Source organism: Hemitrygon akajei, chromosome 5, assembly GCF_048418815.1.
Source record: "Hemitrygon akajei chromosome 5, sHemAka1.3, whole genome shotgun sequence".
NCBI lineage: Eukaryota > Metazoa > Chordata > Chondrichthyes > Myliobatiformes > Dasyatidae > Hemitrygon > Hemitrygon akajei.
This window is the reverse complement of record NC_133128.1, coordinates 186518120-186538084: the sequence shown is the minus strand read 5'-3', so window position 1 is coordinate 186538084 and position 19965 is coordinate 186518120. Positions and strand designations below refer to the sequence as shown.

At 43.6% G+C, this 19965-nt stretch overlaps 1 protein-coding gene across 5 annotated transcripts in view; it reads right to left on the bottom strand.

The window, feature by feature from the left end:
- LOC140728557 (xin actin-binding repeat-containing protein 2-like) overlaps positions 1 to 19965 on the bottom strand; it is a 171053-nt gene that overhangs the window by 47996 nt on the left and 103092 nt on the right. For all 5 annotated transcript variants that reach the window (XM_073047460.1, XM_073047461.1, XM_073047462.1 and 2 more), the window contains one exon: positions 5263 to 5399. In XM_073047460.1, the coding sequence (XP_072903561.1) occupies positions 5263 to 5399 (137 nt within the window). The remainder of the gene's footprint in view (positions 1 to 5262; positions 5400 to 19965) is intronic.

The window sequence follows — 19965 nt, the reverse complement described above, 5'->3', positions numbered from 1 at the left end:
GCTCTGTCCCTCGACTTATGAAAGGTAACACCCCATAAGCTTTCTTAACTACCCTATCTACCTATGAGGCAACTTTCAGGGATCTGTGGACATGTACCCCCAGATCCCACTGCTCCTTCACACTACCAAGTATCCTGCCATTCACTTTGTACTCTGCCTTGGAGTTTGTCCTTCCGAAGTGTACCACCTCACACTTCTCTGGGTTGAACTCCATCTGCCACTTCTCAGCCCACTTCTGCATCCTATCAATGTCTCTCTGCAATCTTCGACAATCCTCTACACTATCTACAACACCACCAACCTTTGTGTCGTCTGCAAACTTGCCAACCCACCCTTCTACCCCCACATCCAGGTCGTTAATAAAAATCACAAAAAATAGAGGTCCCAGAACAGATCCTTGTGGGACACAACTAGTCACAACCCTCCAATCTGAATCTACTCCCTCCACCACAACCCTCTGCTTTCTGCAGGCAAGCCAGTTCTGAATCCACCTGGCCAAACTTCCCTGGATCCCATGCCTTCTGACTTTCTGAATAAGCCTACCATGTGGAACCTTGTCAAATGCCTTACTAAAATCCATGTAGATCACATCCACTGCACTACCCTCATCTATATGCCTGGTCACCTCCTCAAAGAACTCTATCAGGCTTGTTAGGCACGATCTGCCCTTCACAAAGCCATGCTGACTGTCCCTGATCAGAGCATGATTCTCTAAATGCCCATAGGTCCTATCTCTAAGAATATTTTCCAACAGCTTTCCCACCACAGACGTAAGGCTCACTGGTCTATAACTACCTGGACTATACCTATTACCTTTTTTGAACAAGGGGACAACATTCGCCTCCCTCCAAACCTCCGGTACCATTCCCGTGGACAATGTGGACATAAAGATCCTAGCCAGAGGCTCAGCAATCTCTTCCCTCGCCTCGTGGAGCAGCCTGGGGAATATTCCGTCAGGCACCGGGGACTTATCCGTCCTAATGTATTTTAACAACTCCAACACCTCCTCTCCCTTAATATCAACATGCTCCAGAACATCAACCTCACTCATATTGTCCTCACCATCATCAAGTTCCCTCTCATTGGTGAATACCAAAGAGAAGTATTCACTGAGGACCTCGCTCACTTCCACAACCTCCAGACACATCTTCCTACCTTTATATCTAATCGGTCCTACCTTCACTCCTGTCATCCTTTTGTTCTTCACATAATTGAAGAATGCCTTGGGGTTTTCCTTTACCCTACTCGCCAAGGCCTTCTCATACCCCCTTCTTGCTCTTCTCAGCCCCTTCTTAAGCTCCTTTCTTGCTACCCTATATTCCTCAATAGACCCATCTGATCCTTGCTTCCTAAACCTTATGTATGCTGCCTTTTTCCACCTGACTAGATTTTCCACTTCACTTGTCACCCATGGTTCCTTCACCCTACCATTCTTTTTCTTCCTCACTGGGACAAATTTATCCCTAACATTCTGCAAGAGATCCTTAAACATCGACCACATGTCCATAGTACATTTCCCTGCAAAGACATCATCCTAATTCACACCCGCAAGTTCTAGCCTTATAGCCTCATAACTTGCCCTTCCCCAATTAAAAATTTTCCTGTCCTCTCTGATTCTATCCTTTTCCATGATAATGCTAAAGGTCAGGGAGCAGTGATCACTGTCCCCCAGATGCTCACCCACTGACAGATCTGTGACTTGACCCGGTTCGTTACCTAATACTAGATCTAGTATGGCATTCCCCCTAGTCGGCCTGTCAACATACTGTGACAGGAATCCATCCTGGACACACTTAACAAACACTGCTCCATCTAAACCCTTGGAACTAATCAGATTCCAATCAATATTAGGGAAGTTAAAGTCATCCATGATAACAACCCTGTTATTTTTGCACCTTTCCAAAAACTGCCTCCCAATCTGCTCCTTGGTATCTCTGCTGCTACCAGGGGGCCTATAGAATACCCCCAGTAGAGTAACCGCTCCCTTCCTGTTCCTGACTTCCACCCATACTGACTCAAAAGAGGATCCTGCTACATTACCCACCCTTTCTGCAGCTGTAATATTATCCCTGACCAGTAATGCCACCCCTCCTCCCCTTTCTCCCCTCTCTCTATCCCTTTTAAAGCACTGAAATCCAGGAATATTGAGAATCCATTTCTGCCCTGGTGCCAGCCAAGTCTCTGTAATGGCCACTACATCATAATTCCATGTATATATCCAAGCTCTCAGTTCATCACCTTTGTTCCTGATGCTTCTTGCATTGAAGTACACACACTTTAGCCCTTCTACCTTTACACCTTTTATTCTGTTTCTCTTTCCTCAAAACCTCTCTATATGTTAGATCTGGCTTTACTCCATGCACTTCTCTCACTGCTCTATTGCCCCAGGTCCCATTCCCTTTGCAAATTAGTTTAAACCCTCTCAAACCATGCTAGCAAACCTACCAGCAAGGATATTGCTCCCCCTTGAGTTCAGGTGCAACCCATCCAATCTGTACAGGTCCCACCTTCCCCAGAAGAGATCCCAATGATCCAAAAATCTAAAACCCTGCCCATTGCACCAACTCCTCAGCCACGCATTCAACTGCCATCTCCTCCAATTCTTACCATCACTATCACGTAGCACTGGCAGCAATCCTGAGAACGCCACCCTGGAGGTCCTGTTCTTCAGCCATCTGCCTATTTCCTGAAACTCACACTTCAGGACCTCATCCCTCTTCCTGCCTATGTCGTTGGTCCCAACATGTATCACGACTTCTGGTTGCTTTCCCTCTCGTACCAGGATGTCATGCGCCCGGTCAGAGACATCCTGGACCCTGGCACCCGGGAGGCAATCTCCTTGCTTTTATATTCTATTCCCCTTGAAATAAATGCCATCATTGTACTTGCCTCCTCAACCTGTGAATTAATCTTCTGGGAGTCTTGCATGAGGCCCCCCAAATACCTTTACACATCTGATATTTGAATTTTCTCCCCATTTAGAGAATAAACTGTACTATTATTCCTTTTATCATACATTTCCCAACACTGTATTCCATCTGCCACTTGTTTGCCTATTCTTCCAAATTGTCTAAGTCCTGCTGCAATCGCATTACTACCTCAGCACTACCTACTCCTCCAGCTATCTTCATATCATCTGCACATTTTGCCACATAAGTCATTGACAAACGATGTGAAAAGTAGTGGTCCTGATACTGACCCCTGAGGAACACCACTAGTCACTGGCAGTCAACCAGAAAAGGCCCCCTTTATTCCTGCTCACTGCCCCCTGTCTGTCAGCCATTCCTCTAACTGTGTCAGTATATATTTTCTGTAATTCCATAGAATTTTATCTTGTTAAACTGCCTGATGGGTGGTACCTTATCAAATGCCTTTTGAAAATCCAAGTAAATGACATCCGTTACCTCTCCTTTGTCCACCCTGCTTGTTACTTCCTCAAATAACTCTAACAGATCTGTCAGGCAAGATTTTCCTTTACAGAAAACATTCTGACTTTGACTTATTTTATCATTAGTCTCCAAGAACCCCGAAACCTCGTCCAACTTTTCCCCAACACTTTCCCAAACACTGACGTTAAGCTAACCGGCCTATAATTTCCTTTCTTGTGCCTTCCTCCCTTCTTAAAGCATGGAGTGACCAAGCTACAAAGGAGCTTGCTGCAACCATTCTTGAAGTCTCTGGTATTTTTGAGAAGAGCTGTTCTCTCTCTCTCTCCCTCTCCCTCCCCTTCACAGCTCTGACAACAGAGAAATGCATATCTTAGCCTTCAATCAGAACATTTAAGAACTCTTTCTAGTTTCCATCTTCCAACCATTTATTGACCAAGATACAAAATATCTACCATCACTTATTTCAGTTGTGATGTTCAGATGGAGATTTAAGTGCCAGGCCAGATTGAAAAGGTCTGGGTGTTGAGGCCTGAGGCGAGGTATGGGCCGGATCAGACCACTGCTCCATGACATTCACTCGGCTCTGTGCTGAACTCTGAGGCTTTCTGTGGGCTTTAGTCCAGAAATGCTATTTGCTTGATGTTTGCCCGAACTGGGGAGCATGCCTTGTGAGAATAGCTTGAGTGAACTTGGCCTTTTCTCCTTGGAGCAACGGAGGGTGAGAGGTGACCTGATAGAGGTGTACAAGATGATGAGAGGCATTGATCATGTGGATAGAGGCTTTTTCCCAGGGCTGAAATGGGTAACATGAGAGGGCATAGTCTTAAGGTGCTTGGAAGTAGGTACAGAGGAGATGTCAAGGGTAACTACTTTAGGCAGAGAGTGGTGAGTGCATGGAATGGGCTGCCGGCAATGGTGGTGGAGGCGGAAACAATAGGGTCTTTCAAGAGACTCCTAGATAGGTACATGGAGCTTAGGAAAATAGAGGGCTATGGGTAATACTAGGTAGTTCTAAGGTAAGGACATGTTTGGCACAGCTTTGTGAACCAAAGGGCCTGTATTGTGCTGTAGGTTTTCTGTGTTTATCTTTCATTGCATATTGGGTGCTCTACGGTCTTTTATTCTGTTATTGTTTATGGATTCTTTTTTTACAGGCATGATGTGGCTTCTCTTTTCTTCAGATTGAGGATCAGGCTTCTTTAAAAATATAAATATATATAGGTTTTTTTGGGTGCCTTTGTTTCATGGAAACCTAAAGGATGTATAATGTATACAAACTTGGACAACGATGTACTTTGAATTTTGTACTATTTTTCACTCCATTAGACTAAAGTAAGTCCAACAGTATGTATGCATTCCCTTTGGTGTAGTTATTTATTTACAGAGCATGGGATAGGCCCTGCCAGTCCTTCAAGCAGTGCCACCTTGATTTAATCCCGGCCTAATCACGGGACAATTTACAACGACCAATTAACCTACCGACAGGAAATTCTTTGGACTGTGAGAGCAAACCAGAGCACCCAAGGGAAACCCACGCAGTCACGGCTAGAAGGAATTAACTCCTTACAGACGGCGGTGGGAATTGAACCAGGTCGCCTGTATTGTAAAGCGTTGTGATAAACAGTATGCTACCATGCCGTCCCAAAGAAAACAAGGTGCTAGGTCAACCTCTCTTCTTCAACCCAGTAGGAAACTGAAAACCTATAGCTGCTTCTTATCTGCAGCAATTTGATTCAGGTCATCCATACTTCTGGTCAATTATTAAAGAGCACATACATTTGTCTATGAGTAATACAAAAAAAAAACTGTTGTGGACATCAAATACTGTGCAGCTTTGAAAACGAACAGAACAAGCAGTGGAACATGTACTTACATCAGCTGAAGGGCAGCTTTTCTCCTTCTTTGAAACAGCTGCTTGATACATCGCCAGTCTCTCTTTAAGTGAAGCAGTCTCTCGGATGTCAAAAGGCACACCGTCAGCCTGGCTAGGCTCATCAGATGTGACGGCAGCTGGAAATGCAAGCACAAAAGGATTTCAAGACTTTTAAAACTGATCTCATTATGTTACTGGAACAAAACACTGGGCCTCAACACCCTCATTTCATTGCTACCATTAGGGAGGAGGTACAGAAGCCTGAAGGCACACATTCACTGATTCAGGAACAGCTTCTTCCCCCCTGCCTTCTGATTTCTGAATGGACATTGAACCCATGAACACTACCTCACTCTCACTACTTTTTTACTTTTGCACTACTTATTTAAACTAACTATATATGTATATATCAAAATTGGGTTTAATATCTCTAACATAGGATATGAAATGTGTTGTCCTTGCAGAGGCAGTACAATGCAATACATAATAGCAGAAAAAATCGAGAATTACAGTAAGTATTCATGTATTTTTTTCTCACCCCTTATGGGTGGGGTGTACGTGTATTTTTCCCTCAATCTTGGTCCTCTACCAGAGGCCTGGAGCTTGAGGGTTCAGTGCAAGTATTCTTGTAGCGCGCTCTTCTGAACCGAGATCTCAGATGTTGAATCGGGATTTGTTGGAGCCACTCTCCCAGTCCAGTTGTCACAGCTCCAAGTGCTCCTATCACCACTGGTATTACTCTGGTTTAAACTTCCACATCCTTTCTATCTGCTTTGTCAAGCCCTGGTATTTCTCCAGCTTCTCATATTCTTTCTTCCTGATGTTATTGTCATTCGGGATTGTCACATCTATCACTATTGCTTTCTTCTGTTCCTTGTCCAGTATTCCTATGTCTGGTTGTTTGGCCAGTATCTGCTTATCAGTCTGTATTTGGCAGTCCCGCAGGATCTTTGCTCTGTCACTCTCCACTACCTTTACAGGTGTTTCCCATTTGGACTTGAGAGTGTCCAATCCATACCTCGCACAGATGTTCCTGCACACAATTCCTGCAACTTGGTTGTGCCGTTCAGTGTGTACTGCTGTCCCTCCCTGCATCTTGCACCCTGCTACTACATGTTGGATGGTTTCAGCGGATTCCTCGCACAGTCTGCATCGTGGGTCTTGTCTGGTGTGACAGACCCTTGAATCATTGCTCTTGTGCTCAGCGCCTCTGCACTGTCCCTCAGCCCTGCCATTTCCATCCATTGGTTGGACTTACATATATAATAGTTAAGTAAGTAGTGCAAAGATAGAAATAAAAAAGTAGTCAGGTAGTGTTTGTGGGTTCGATGTCCATTCAGAAATCTGATGGCAGAGGGGAAGAGACTCCTGTACCTCTTCCCTGATCGTAGAAATGAGAACAAGGCATAACCTTGGGAATAGGAGTCCTTGATGATGGATGCCACCTTTTTTGAGGTGTTGCCCCTTGAAGATGTCCTGGATACTACGGAGATGGAGCTGACTGAGTTTACAACTCTCTGCAGCTTAGTTCAATCGTGTGCAGTAGCCCCCCTCCCTCCCAATACCAGATGATAATGCAACCAGTTTGAATGCTCTCCACATTACATCTGTAGAAATTTGCAATTGTCATTTTGACATACCGAAAGTCCTCAAACTCCTAATGAAATATAATGGCTGCTGTGCTTTCTTTATAGCTGCATTGAAATGTTGGGCCCAGATTAGATCCTCAGGGATATTGACGTCCAGGAAATTGAGGTTGCTCACTCTTTCCACAACTGAGCCCTCTGTGACAACTGGTATGCGTTCCCTCGCCTTACCCTTCCTAAAGTCCACAATCAGCTCTTTCATCTTACTGATGTTAAATGCAAAGTTGTTATTACGACACCACTCAATTAGTTGGTATATCTCGCTCCTGTACGCCTTTTGTCACCATCTGAAGTTCTATCGACAATAGTTCGACAATAGCTGTGCCTAGCCACACAGTCGTGGGTGTAGAGAGAGTAGAACAGTGGGCTAAGCACACCCCACCCCCCCCCCCCCCCGAGGTGAGCCTGTGTTGATTGTCAGTGAGGAGGAGATGTTATTACCAATCCTCACAGATTGTGGTATTCTGGTTAGGAAGTCGGGGTTCTGGTTGCAGAGAGAGGCACAGAGGCCCAGGTTCTGTAGCTTGTTGATCAGGACTGTAGGAATGATTTTGTTAAATATTGAGCTATTGTCAATAACTGCATCTGAGATAGGTATTTGTATTGCGCATGTGGTTCAAGGCCACGAGAAGAGCCAATGAGATTGAGTCCTTTGTAGACTTATTGTGGCGATGGAGATGGGCAAATTGCAGTGGGTCCAGGTCCTTGTTGAGACAGGAGTTAACTCTAGTCATGACCAACATCTCAAAGCACTTCATCACTATAGATGTGAGTGCTACTGTACGATAGTCGTTAAGGCAGCTCTGCCTGGGCACTGGTATAATCGTTATTCTTTTGAAGCACACGGGAACTTCTGACTGTAGCAATGAGAGATTCCACCCTCTTCAGCAGTCCTATCTCGGTGGTGAATTGTGAAGCCATCTGAACTGCTGCATCCGGAACGGAAGGGGTTAACCAAGATTCCGTGAACCAAAAAATGCAACAGGTCCTAACGTCCCCTTGGTTCAGCACTCTCACTCTGAGGCCTTCCACCTTATTTACCAGAGGCTGCACGTTTACCAGCAAGATGGTTGGTATTGGCAGCGGAAAGACACGCTTCTTCAAACGAACTTTTAAACCAGAGCAACGACCTCTCTTTCGCAATCACCACATTGAGCAGAGTCCATTCGAGTTTCCTCCACTTCGATTAGCAGTTGATCTTTTAATCACCTTAAAATGGTATCACAAAGTGTGCAGACCTCAGACATATTGGTGGTTCTCAGCTGTAGCAGACTAGAATGGGAATGGTCTCCATCAGAGCTGCTCACGTGGATCGCCTTCTTGAAGTTGCCCCGGAAGTGAAAAATCCATGGATGATCTGCGCAAGCAACTCCGATGGAGGCCATTAGATATACCCGCATATCAGAGACAGAGAAGCAGTTTCAGCGACAGGTTACTATCGATGCAATGCTCCTCAGACAGGATGAAGAGGTCAATACTCCCCAATGCCATTAGGCTTTACAATTCTACTGCCAGGACTTAAGAACTTTTTAAAAGCTATTATTAATGCTTTTTGAGATAGTGATTTAGATGCATATCATATTTTTTACTGAGTTAAGTATTGTATGTTATTAGTTTTGCTACAACAAGTGTATGGGACATTGGAAAAAAGTTGAATTTCCCCATGGGGATGAATAAAGTATCTATCTATCTATCTATCAATGTACTCCTACAGCATCATAATAAATTGCACGACATATGGCAATGTTATTAAACATGATTCAGATGAGCTGGCATGAGTCATAACGCCCCTGATATGGGGAGGCAGAAGCAAATGAAGATGAAGAGACCACCTCTGTTTTATTAAGACATTCTTTGTTTTTTTTCTTTATGTTTAACTTCAAATAGACAGGCCAGGCAGAATCTATGGAAAAGGGTAAACAGTTGATGTTTTGGGCCAAGGCCCTTCGTCAGGATGTGTTGCTTCTATTATTTTACACTTTTATCACGACCTCAGATTAGCAAAACAAATAAGCACACCAGTGGAAATACGGAAAACAAGTTTTGTAAAATAGATGATTCTAACAGTATTATAAATTACATGATTTTAGCATTGTGCCTGTAAAGGTTTGTACAGAGACCATTAAAATTAAGCACTGACATAGAAACTATTTAATAAAGATAATGTGGTTTTGGAGTCAGTGTGCTTCACTGGAGTGCTGGAAACAGTGTGTCACAGCATCCAAACTGGAGTCGGTAGTGTCCTCTAGTGTTCACTCAGCAGAACACAAGCCGTATTGTGTTTGAATGCAGACTGCTGTAACATTCAAGCACTCAGGGTCTTGGACTATATATTTTTGTGTATCTGCATTTTACTGATATCTGACGTGCTAAATGTGTCTAGTGCTGTGTATGACTATCAGTTCTGTGCTTTGTACCTTGGCCCCAAGTAACTGTAATGAGCTCTTTTGGCCTGTGTGAGGAGTCAGAGTGCACTGGGCTCTTAGGCTTTTAGAGCATCTGAATTGGTTAATTGTTGTTTAATAAAATTCCTTAATCGTTTAGAGTTCCTTGTGTTTTTACTCGAGCAACTCACTTTTGTAACGCAGTCTCCTGGTGCTTTCTATTTAAACTTGTTAAGTTTATTTCGATAGTCTCAGGGATGCCATGTTACTTGTATTAATTAAGGTGATGGTTGATTAGCGCTAACTGCAGGGTCCTATTTTGAGAATGTTACATCTCGTGGCATCACTCGGTTGTGTCACCAATGTTCTGTTGGAAATCTTGCGAATAAACCCTGGTCACTGTCTCTACAATGGAGTCTGTCTTTCCTCGGCACTTGAGTTCTGACAGTGCCAGTGCACGTTGTGACAGTAGTGCTGTTTCACTTGGCTGTATTCATGTATGGTTGAACAACAATTAAACTTGAACTGAATGATTTACTCACATTAGCAAATATACATAATTTTTAGCAAATAAAACCATTTTCCTTTGTTGCTTAAAATAACTCATAGATTACCGGTACTCCAATATGGTTGAAGTGTTACCATCAGCTGACAGCATGCTTCATTTTAAAACTTTTTATCAACCCTTTGCATTGATATGAAGTCAAGGCCTGTACACAAATACAAACCTATCATGTTAATATGATTACATCCGATACCTATGCAGCAATCTCTTAAAATAAACTTTCAGTTTTGTCAGTGTTTTAAAATGTGGAGGTCACATATTTCAGCATATGTTCAGACAGTTTAAAATAAAACACATACTCATAGGGGTTATAAATATATTGGGAGAAATACAAGTCCTCTAGAATAATGTTTTAATCCAATTATCAAGAATACATATTGGTCATATATTTCAATTTTAAAAATCACAAGTAATAGGTCTAAGATATCTAGTGACAACTTGGCAATGGAGTTTAGGGGTTACATGACATGGGAAGTTTAACACAGTTCCCAGTATAAAAATAACTTCTGTAACTTAATCATCAAACCCTTTGAAAATCATTTCGTACAAAAGTTCATCTTTCCATTCCACTCACATCGGTCAGAAGCTTTCTAACCTCCACATAAATTACATATTTAAAAGCAGCTTCACCTCATGGCAGATCTTTCAATAGGAGACTGGCATGGCCATGCCATTTGATGATATGTAATCGTGGTATATGACATTTAAAAAATAGAGTCACATATCTTCTCTGAGATGCTAAATAATGATGTAATTGTGATTTTCCTGCGAAAACTCTTTGATTACAAATATATAGTCAAGGGAATGTTATTCCAAATAGTCCAAGTCCAACATAATTGTCGAGTGGTCAATGCTTCCAATACTGGGAGAGTCTAGGACGAGAGGGCACAGCCTCAGGATAAGGGTAGCACAGTAGTTAGCATGACACTTTACAGTATCAGTGATCCAGGTTCAATTCCTGCCACTGCCTGTAAGGAGTTTGTATGCTCTCCCAGTGACTTTGTGGGTTTCCTCCAGGTGCTCAGGTTTCCTCCCGCAGTCCAAAGGCATACTGATTGGTCATTGTAAACTGTCCTGTGATTGGGCCAAGATTAAATTGGAGGGGTGGGGGGTTGCTAGAAATTCCTATTCTATGTTGTAGCTCAATAAATAAATAATAAAGATGTCCCTTTAGAACAGAAATGAGCAGGAATTTCTTTAGCCAGAGGGTGGTGAACCTGTGGAATTCATTGCCACAGGCTACTATAGTGAGCAATTCATTGGGTATATTGAAAGCAGAGGCGAATGGGTTCTGATAAGTCAAGGCATCAAAGGTTTTGGGGAGAAGGCAGGACAGTGGGATTAAGATGGAAAATAAATTGTCTAATGGCTGAGCAAATTCAATGGGCCAAATGTTCAAGTATTGCTCCTATGTCTATCATCTTATAATCTCTTCATTATCTTTAATTATTATTATTATTCATTATCTTATCTTTCCAGGAAAAAGTCAGAAGGTACAGGATGTATACATTCCAAAGAAGAAGTGTTCCGGAGGAAGGGTAGCACAACTGTGGCTGACAAGGCAAGTCAAAAATAACAAAAACAAAAGAGAGGGCATATAATAAGACAATAATTTACTGGGAAGTTTGAGGATTGGAAAGCTTTGGAAAAAAAAACAAATTTTAAAAGGAGAGAGAAGATGAACTAAGAAGGTAAGCTAGCCAATAATATCAAAGAGGACACCAAAGGGTTTTTTTTCCAGATAATAAAGAGTAAAGAGAGGCAAGAATTCACCCAAGAATGATGATGCTAGACAGGTAAAAATGGGGCATGAGGAAATGTCAGATGAACTGAATAAGTATTTCATATCAGTTTTCACTGAGGAAGACACTGGTCAGAGATTCAGGGGAGTCAGGGGGGCAAAAAGTGAGAGCAACTGCTATTACTAGGGAGAAGATGCCTGGGAAGCTGAAAGATTTGAAGGTAGATAAGCCACCTGGACCAGAAAGATTACACCACAGGGTTCTGAATGAGGTAGCTGAAGGATTGTGAATCCACTAGTTTCTGGCATGGTTCTGGTGGACTGGAAAATTGCAAATGTCAGTGAACTCTTCAAGAAGGGAAGGAGTCAGAAGAAAGGAAATTATATGTCAGCTTGCCTGGCCTCAATGGTTGAGATGTTGGAGTCGATTTTAAGGTTGAGATCTCACTAGTGAGATCTAAACAGGCAGAAAATTCAACAACTGGAGGTGCAAAGGGACCTGAGAATCCTCACATAAGATTCCCTAAAGGCTAATTTGCAGGTTGAGTCAGTGGTAAGGAAGGAAAACGCAATGTTAGCATTCATTTTGCAAGGTCAGAATATAAAAGCAAGGATGTAGTGCTGAGTCTTTATACACTTGGAGTACCTTGAGCAGTTTTGGGCCCCTGTTCTACGAGAAGATGTTCTGACATTGGAGAGTTTTCAAAGGAGGTTCACGAGAATGACTCCGGGAATGAAAGGCTTCTTATATAAGGAGAGTTGATGGTCCTGGGCCTTTACACATTGGAATTTAAAGAATGAGCAGGAATCTCATTGAAAGCTATCGAATGTTGAAAGACCTAGACAGAGTGGATGTGGAGGATGTTTCCTATCGTGGGCACAACAGTATCGTATAGTCTAGCAAAAGGCACAGTCTCAGCATAGATGGATGTCCATTTAGCACAGAGATGAGGAGGAATCTCCTTAGCCTGAGGGTGTTGAATCTGTGAAACTTGTTCCCACAGGTGGCTCTGAAGACCAGGTCATTGGGTGTATTTAAGCCCAAGTTGATAGGTTTTTCATTAGTCAGGGCATGAAAAGTTATGGAGAGAAGGCAGGGAAATGGAATTGAAAGGGAAAATGGATCAGCCATGATGAAATGGCATAGCAGACTCAATGGGCCAAATGGCCTAATTCTACTCCTATCTCTTATTATGGTCTTTGAACAGTGAAACCACTAGAAAGCTACTAAACAGATGACATTTTATCTTGAAGTCTCATGTGATCTGGTTTAATAGAATTACATCTTCACAAATAATTGAATGCAAGTTATTGTTCTAATGTTTTCCTGACTGACTGAATGCTTGGTGCTGCAGAGGAACAAGGATCTGAAAATACAGCCAAGCTACAAATTTCAATTTGGTGATTAATTATTGTCAACAAGAAAGGAAACAATAGCTGTTAGCTTAAAGACTGCCGGGCACCAAGGTACGGATTTGAGGCTACAGTCATGAGTTCCATTTGGCAGCGCGAGGAAGTAAATTATCTTTTACTAAAAGGTGGTGTCAACTTTTATCCGGCTACAAAGTTCACAGTTGCATTTTACTGGCTGAGGGCAGCATGCTAACGTAGTGGTTAGCACAACACTTCACAGTACAAGCGACCCAGGTTCAATTCCCGCCACTGCCTGTAAGGTTCTGCCTTGACCGTGTGAGTTTGTTCCAGGTGTTCCCCCACAGACCAAAGGCATACTGATTAGTAGATTAATTGGTCATTTTAAATTGTCCCGTGCTTTGGCTAGGATTAAATTAGGGGATTGTTGGGCAGTGCGGCTGAAAGGGTTGGAACTCTCTATTCCATGCTGCATCTCAATAAGTAAATATGCTACATAAATCTTACTGGTGTTCTTGGGTGTCTGGAGGAACTAATAAAATGTAAATTCAATTGTCCCGAAAATAGAGTGATCAGGATGTGGAATTATCCCAAGCTGCTTGATAATAGTAGACTGTCTGCTATTTCAACTATTCCAGTGTTCAGACAGAGCTGATTCTACCCCCTGCTGTTACGCCAGACAATCTGTATCATCAACTGATATATCCCACTACCGGTCTCAGGCTCTGCTGGTGTCCACTCACTTTCCCACATTCTCCATTAATGATGACACCTACCCAGCTTTCACATGCTTACACTGCTGAAAAACTCACTCTTACAGGTTGAAATGATGATAGTTATTGAGTCGAAGTAGCCACAAGCTAAATATAGAGTGGTGCTGGCTGAATATTGCAGGGAAATTGACACACAAGTAAAAACAGCAGAGGGCCAAAGTCATGCAAGTAGGTTCCAATCCTCATGGTTCTGGCCATTAAGAAGACAGTCATTATTCAGAATATGACAATGGAGTCATTATTCAGAATATGACAATAAAACTATTAGTGATATTCTGTGTCATGACACAATGTTCCTTCTTGCAAGTTACTCACTCCACAGCCAACACTTTGTTCCAATTTACAGGCTGTGGACAGTATAACCAAGCTTTTCCAATGTATCTTTCACCTTTCAGATAGTTAAGTAACAGCTAGTTGAGAAGCTGTCCTGCCGTACTGACATTTGGGTTCATTCCTGACCGTGTGGAGTTTGCACGTTCGTCTAGAACTGCATGGTTTTCCTGCAACTCTACTCCCCTGTGCTGCTTGACAGGTTATCTAGCCACTGCTCCATGTGCCTACAGTGTACATATTCGATAGAAAATACAAGGACGTGCCTAGAGTAAATGGATAGTTGGTGGATGGACTAAAGTCTGCCTACACAGCAGTGGAAACTGTGCACAGTTTTAAACTCCTGGGAGAACACATCTCACACAACCTCTCATGGTCCCAGAAGAAATCCTACACAATCAGGAAAGCTCACCTGTGCCTCTGCCTTCTGGGGAGGCAGGAGAGAGCTGGACTTTTCACATCCTTCTACAGATGGTGCAGGTGAGAGCATACAAACTTGCTGCATCATTGCATGGTATGGGAACTGCTCCGCAGCCGACAGGAAGGCTCTACTAAACTGCCCAATGCATCACTGGCACCAGCCCTCCACCCCTCCACATCCTGCCCCCCACCAACTGACATACCCCTCTACATCCTGCCCCCCACCAACTGACATACCCCTCTACATCCTGTCCCCCACCAACTGACATAACCCTCCACATCCTGTCCCCCACCAACTGACATACCCCTCCACATCCTGTCCCCCACCAACTGACATACCCCTCCACATCCTGCCCCCCCACCAACTGACATACCCCTCTACATCCTGTCCCCCCCGCCACAACTATCATTTCCTGTTAGAGTCACTTTATGTACAGACACTTCTGTGCCTAGTGTCACTTTATGGACATACAATCAATGTATATACGCTACCTTATGTATTTATATTTATTGTGATTTTTTTATTATTGTGCTCTTTATCTTACTGGGTTTTTTTCTGTCTTGTACCAGATCTGAATAACAATTTTATTTCATTCTGCTTTGCACTGGTGTCCTGGAGATGACATTAAACACTCTTGAAGGGCCTGAATTTGTGCTGTATCTCGCTCTGTCTCTATGACTTTAAATGCAACCTATACAAGTAGTGCAGAAATAACACGACATTGATGAAGAAAACACACTCAGTCGAATTAATGCTCCAGGACTGGGGCTGCGCTTAATTTAGAGGATGAAAATGGGACAAGGAATGCAAGTGGTCAGATATTGGGTATAATGAACTGCGGCCAAGGAGAGCACAAGAATAGCCCAAGCGTAAGCTTGTGGAGAGTGAGGCTGTACAGAAGCCCTGCTCAGAAGAAATTTGATGAGGCAGGGTAATGAAGAAGACTAATGGGTACATAAAATGAGATGAACGGTACCTTGGGAGGTACTTTGAAGGTCTACCGAGCAGTGGTTCTCACCACTCTCCTCTATGCCAGCAAGACCTGGACTGTCTACAGCAGACTCGCTAAACAGCTCAACCACTTCCACTTGAGCTGCCTCCGCAGACTTCTCCACGTACGATGGCAGGACAAAGTCCCAGACACGGAGGTCCTGGTGCAGGCTAGCACCCACAGCGTCTACACCCTCCTACAGAAAGCCCAAGCCAGATGGGCTGGCCATGTCGTCAGGTTGTCTGACAGTCGACTACCAAAACAGCTGCTGTATGGAGAGCTGAGCCAGGGCAAGCGCTCAGTTGGAGGGCAGAAGAAACGTTTCAAAGACTGCCTCAAAGTGTCCCTCAAAGACCTCAACATCAATCCCAGTAACTGGGAATCGCTTGCTCTGGACCGCCCAACCTGGTGGAGCAGGACCACTAAAGGAGCGTATGCAGCAGAAATCAGACGCACCACAGAGGCTCAGAGGAAACGCTCTGCCCGCAAGGCTCGAGCTACCTCCACTTCCACTGCAGCACCTACCCTCATGTGTCCCACATGTGGGCGAGCTTTCAGGGCCCGGATTGGCCTCACCAGTCACCTCCAGACCCACAGTCACAAACCCTCCACCTGACAGAAGTCATGGTCGTCTTTGACTCTGAAGGACGAACAACAACAACTTTGGGAAAATTTGAGAAAGTCTGTGTTAGTGTCAAAATGGAACCAATTAGCATAGAGCATTGTGCAGAAAATGGGGGCCCATCTTTCTAGCAGAAGTGCTGGATCACTCTATTAGTATAATGTTTAACTGTCATGACACAACACCTGATAGCTGAGGACTTGCCTTTCAATGCAACACAACAGAAAGCTCCTAGTATCAGCATGCTGCAGTGGAACCTCAGACTGCAGACATTGAGAGGCTGTCTTGCTGCCATGCAAGCCCCAAATATTCTCATCTTAGTGCATGATAACATGTAAAGAGGCTGTCAAACCAAACAACTCAATTCACATAGGACAAAGAACACAGAACAAGGCAAATAGTACATCTCCTTGGGACTATGACGCTGTGCCAACATTTTAACCTACTCTACAATCAATCTAACCCTCTGCTCCTAGATAGCCCTCCATTTTTCTATCATCCATGTGCCTATCTGAGATGTTTCTGAAATGTCCCTAATGTACCTGCCTCTACCATCACCCCTGCCAGCACATTCCACATACCTAATAATCTTGTATAACAACCTGCACTTGATTTCCCCTTATACCTTCCTCCAATTACCTTAAGATTATGCTCCCTGGTATTAACATTTTTGCCCTGGGAAAAATTCTGTGGTTATCCACTCTATCTATGCCTCTTATCATCCTGTACACTTAAATCATGTCACCTCTCATCCAAAGAGAATAGCCTTAGCTCATTCAACCTATTCTCCTAAAATATTCTCACTAATTCAGGCTGTATCCTGGTAAATATTCTACACCCTCTCTAATTGGGTGGTGGGGTGCAGATATGTCTCTACCAAAGGAGGTGTAAGGCACTCCTTCCCTCTGCTGGCCTATGGGTCACCCTTGGGCAAGATGTAGCACCTGCTTAGCCCTCTGATCAGGGTCACATGAAAGCCATGGGAGCAGATGGTGGATGGTCTTTTGAGCAGATGGTGCATATCACAAGTCCTGGTTATGCGACCACTGACACCAGGTAGACAATCATTGAAGAGTTTTGATAATGACTGGAGTCATCCATCTTGTCAAGGCACTGCCCAGAAGATTGCAATTAGAAAAAATTGCCGAGAACAATCATGGTCATGGGAAGACTATGACTGCCGTCAGCATATGACATGGCACATAACAAATGAACAAACCCACACCCTTCCTATAATGAGGTGAACAGAACTGAACACATCTGCAGATTCCATCTTGTTTGTGATTTCAATACTTCAAGTATGGCTCAACTGAAGTCCTATACAGTTGTAGCATTACCTTGCAGCTCTTGAACTCAATCTGGATTAAACTCTATCTGCCCCTTCTCAGTCGCACTGCATCCTATCAATGTCCCATTGTAACCTATGATAACTTTCTACTTTATCCATAACACCACCAAGTTTCTTGTCATCTGCAGACTTACTAACCTACCTGTCTTCTTCCTTATCCGTGTCACTTATGAAAATCACAAAGATCAGGGTCCAGAACAGATCCCTGCACAACACCACTGGTCACCGACTTCCAGGAAGAATACACTCCATCTACGACCACCTTCTGCATCACAGCTCTGAGCAAGCAGTGACTCGATGAAGGACAGGTTTGTCATCTTAATCACAGTTCCCATCCCTGTCCTTCTGCCAATTCTCCTGTTTCATCCCATTAGACAGTCTGCCCACACTGTGACTACCCTATTGAGGTGATGTAGTCCAAAGCTGGGCCCCTCAGGCTCAAAACCGCTTGAGGCCATTTTCCAGGAATATCAGAAATCTGCTAAAACACAGTTGTGTTCACTATCCAAAGTGCAGCAGCTGGAATAGCATCAGGGAAGGCAAGGGTATTAGAAGACAGGCCACTAAAAGGCCACAAGAGGTCTTGGGTGGCACAGTGAGGTGTGTCCTCACAACTTCAATGACTCAAGTTCAATCCTGTGCTGCGTACGTGGAGTCTGCAGGTTTCCCTATGACCTTCAGGGGCCCCTGTTCCCTCCCATACTCCAAAGATGGACAGGTTGGTAGTTTAATTTAATTTCATTTAAAGAGTGGGAATACAGGGATCCTATTCTGGCTGGTTGCCAGTTACTAGTGGTGCTCCGCAGGGGTCGGTGTTGGGGCCTCTCCTTTTTACACTGTATCTCGATGATTTAGATTATGGAGTAAATGGTTTTGTGGCTAAGCTTGCGGATGACACCAAGATAGGTGGAGGTGCAGAAAGTGTTGAAGAAACGGAAAGGTTGCAGAGACTTGGTCAGTTTAGGAGAGTGAGCAAAGAAATGGCAGATGAGATACAATGTTGAGAAATGTACAGTTGTACATTTTGGAAGAAGAAACAATCGGGCAGATAATTATTAAGATGGGGAGAAAATTCAAAAATCGGAAGTACAAAGAGACTTGGGGTTAACCACCTAAAGGTTAACCACCAGGTTGGATCGGCAGTAAGGAAAGCGAATGTTAAGTTGGCATTCATTTCAAGAGGAATAGTGTGTAAGAGTAAAGAGATGTTGATGAGGCTCTACGGGGCACTGGTGAGACCACATTTGGAATACTGTGTGCAGTTTTGGGCCCCCTATCTTAGAAAGGATGTGCTGATGTTGGAGAGAGTTCAGAGAAGATTCACTAGGATGATTCCTGGAATGCAGGGACTAACATATGGGGAGTGTTTATCGGCTCTTGGATTGTATTCATTGGAGTATAGAAGAATGAGAGGGGATCTCATAGAAACATTTTGAATGTTGAAAGGGTTGGACAGAGTAGATGTGGAAAGGCTGTTTCCCTTGGTGGGTGAGTCCAGGACAAGAGGTCACAGTCTTAGAATTAGAGGGTACCCATTTAAAACAGAGATGAGGAGAAATTTTTTTAGCCAGAGGGCCGTGGATTTATGGAATTCATTGCCACACACAGCTGTGGAGGCCCAGTCATTGAGGGTTTTTAAGGAGGAGGTTGACAGGTATCTTATTAGCCAGGCTATCAAGGGATATGGGAAAAAAGCTGGAAATTGGAACTAGACGGGAGAATAGCTTAGCTCACGGTGGAGTGGCAGAGCAGACTCGATGGGCTGAATGGCCTACTTCTGCTCCTTTGTCTTGTGATCTTGTGAATTGGCCACTGTAGTGTGTGGATGAATGGTAGAATCTCAGAGAGGAGGGGGGAGATGATTACAATGTGGGGAGATTAGGTTACGGGGGAAACAGTGGGCATAGGATTAGTCTGTCAGCTGGTACAGACTTGTTGGGCTGTAAGGACCTTTACCTATGTCATACAGAAATACCATAACTATGGATGTGTCAATTAATGCATGCAATATGGCAAAACTTAATTTTCCAACAGCCTGAAACATCTACTTTTATCTTTAATATGGTCAAGCAAACGGACAGAAACATGGGTAAGCAAGCTGTAGGTGCAATGAGCTCTTCTGACCTGCAGAGGGCACTGGAGAACACTGGGCTCCAAGGATTTTAAGGCGCCTGAATTGGTTAATTGTTGTTTAATAGGAGACATTAATCATTTAGAATTCCTTGTGTTTTTTTTTCTCAAGCTACTCGTTGTTAGTAATGCAGTCTCCTGCTGCTCTCTATAAAATTGTTAAGTTTGTTTGGATAGGCTTGGGGATTCTGTGTTATTGCATTATTTAAGTGGATGTATGATTAGCTCCGGACGCGTGGTCCGAGTTTTCAGAATGTTATGTCTCGCAATGTCACTTGGCCAAGCCACTGATGTCCTGTTGGAATTCTTATGAATAAACTTTGGCCACCATCTCTACATCGGAATCTGTCTTTCCTCTGCTGTGGGGTTCTGACATTGCCA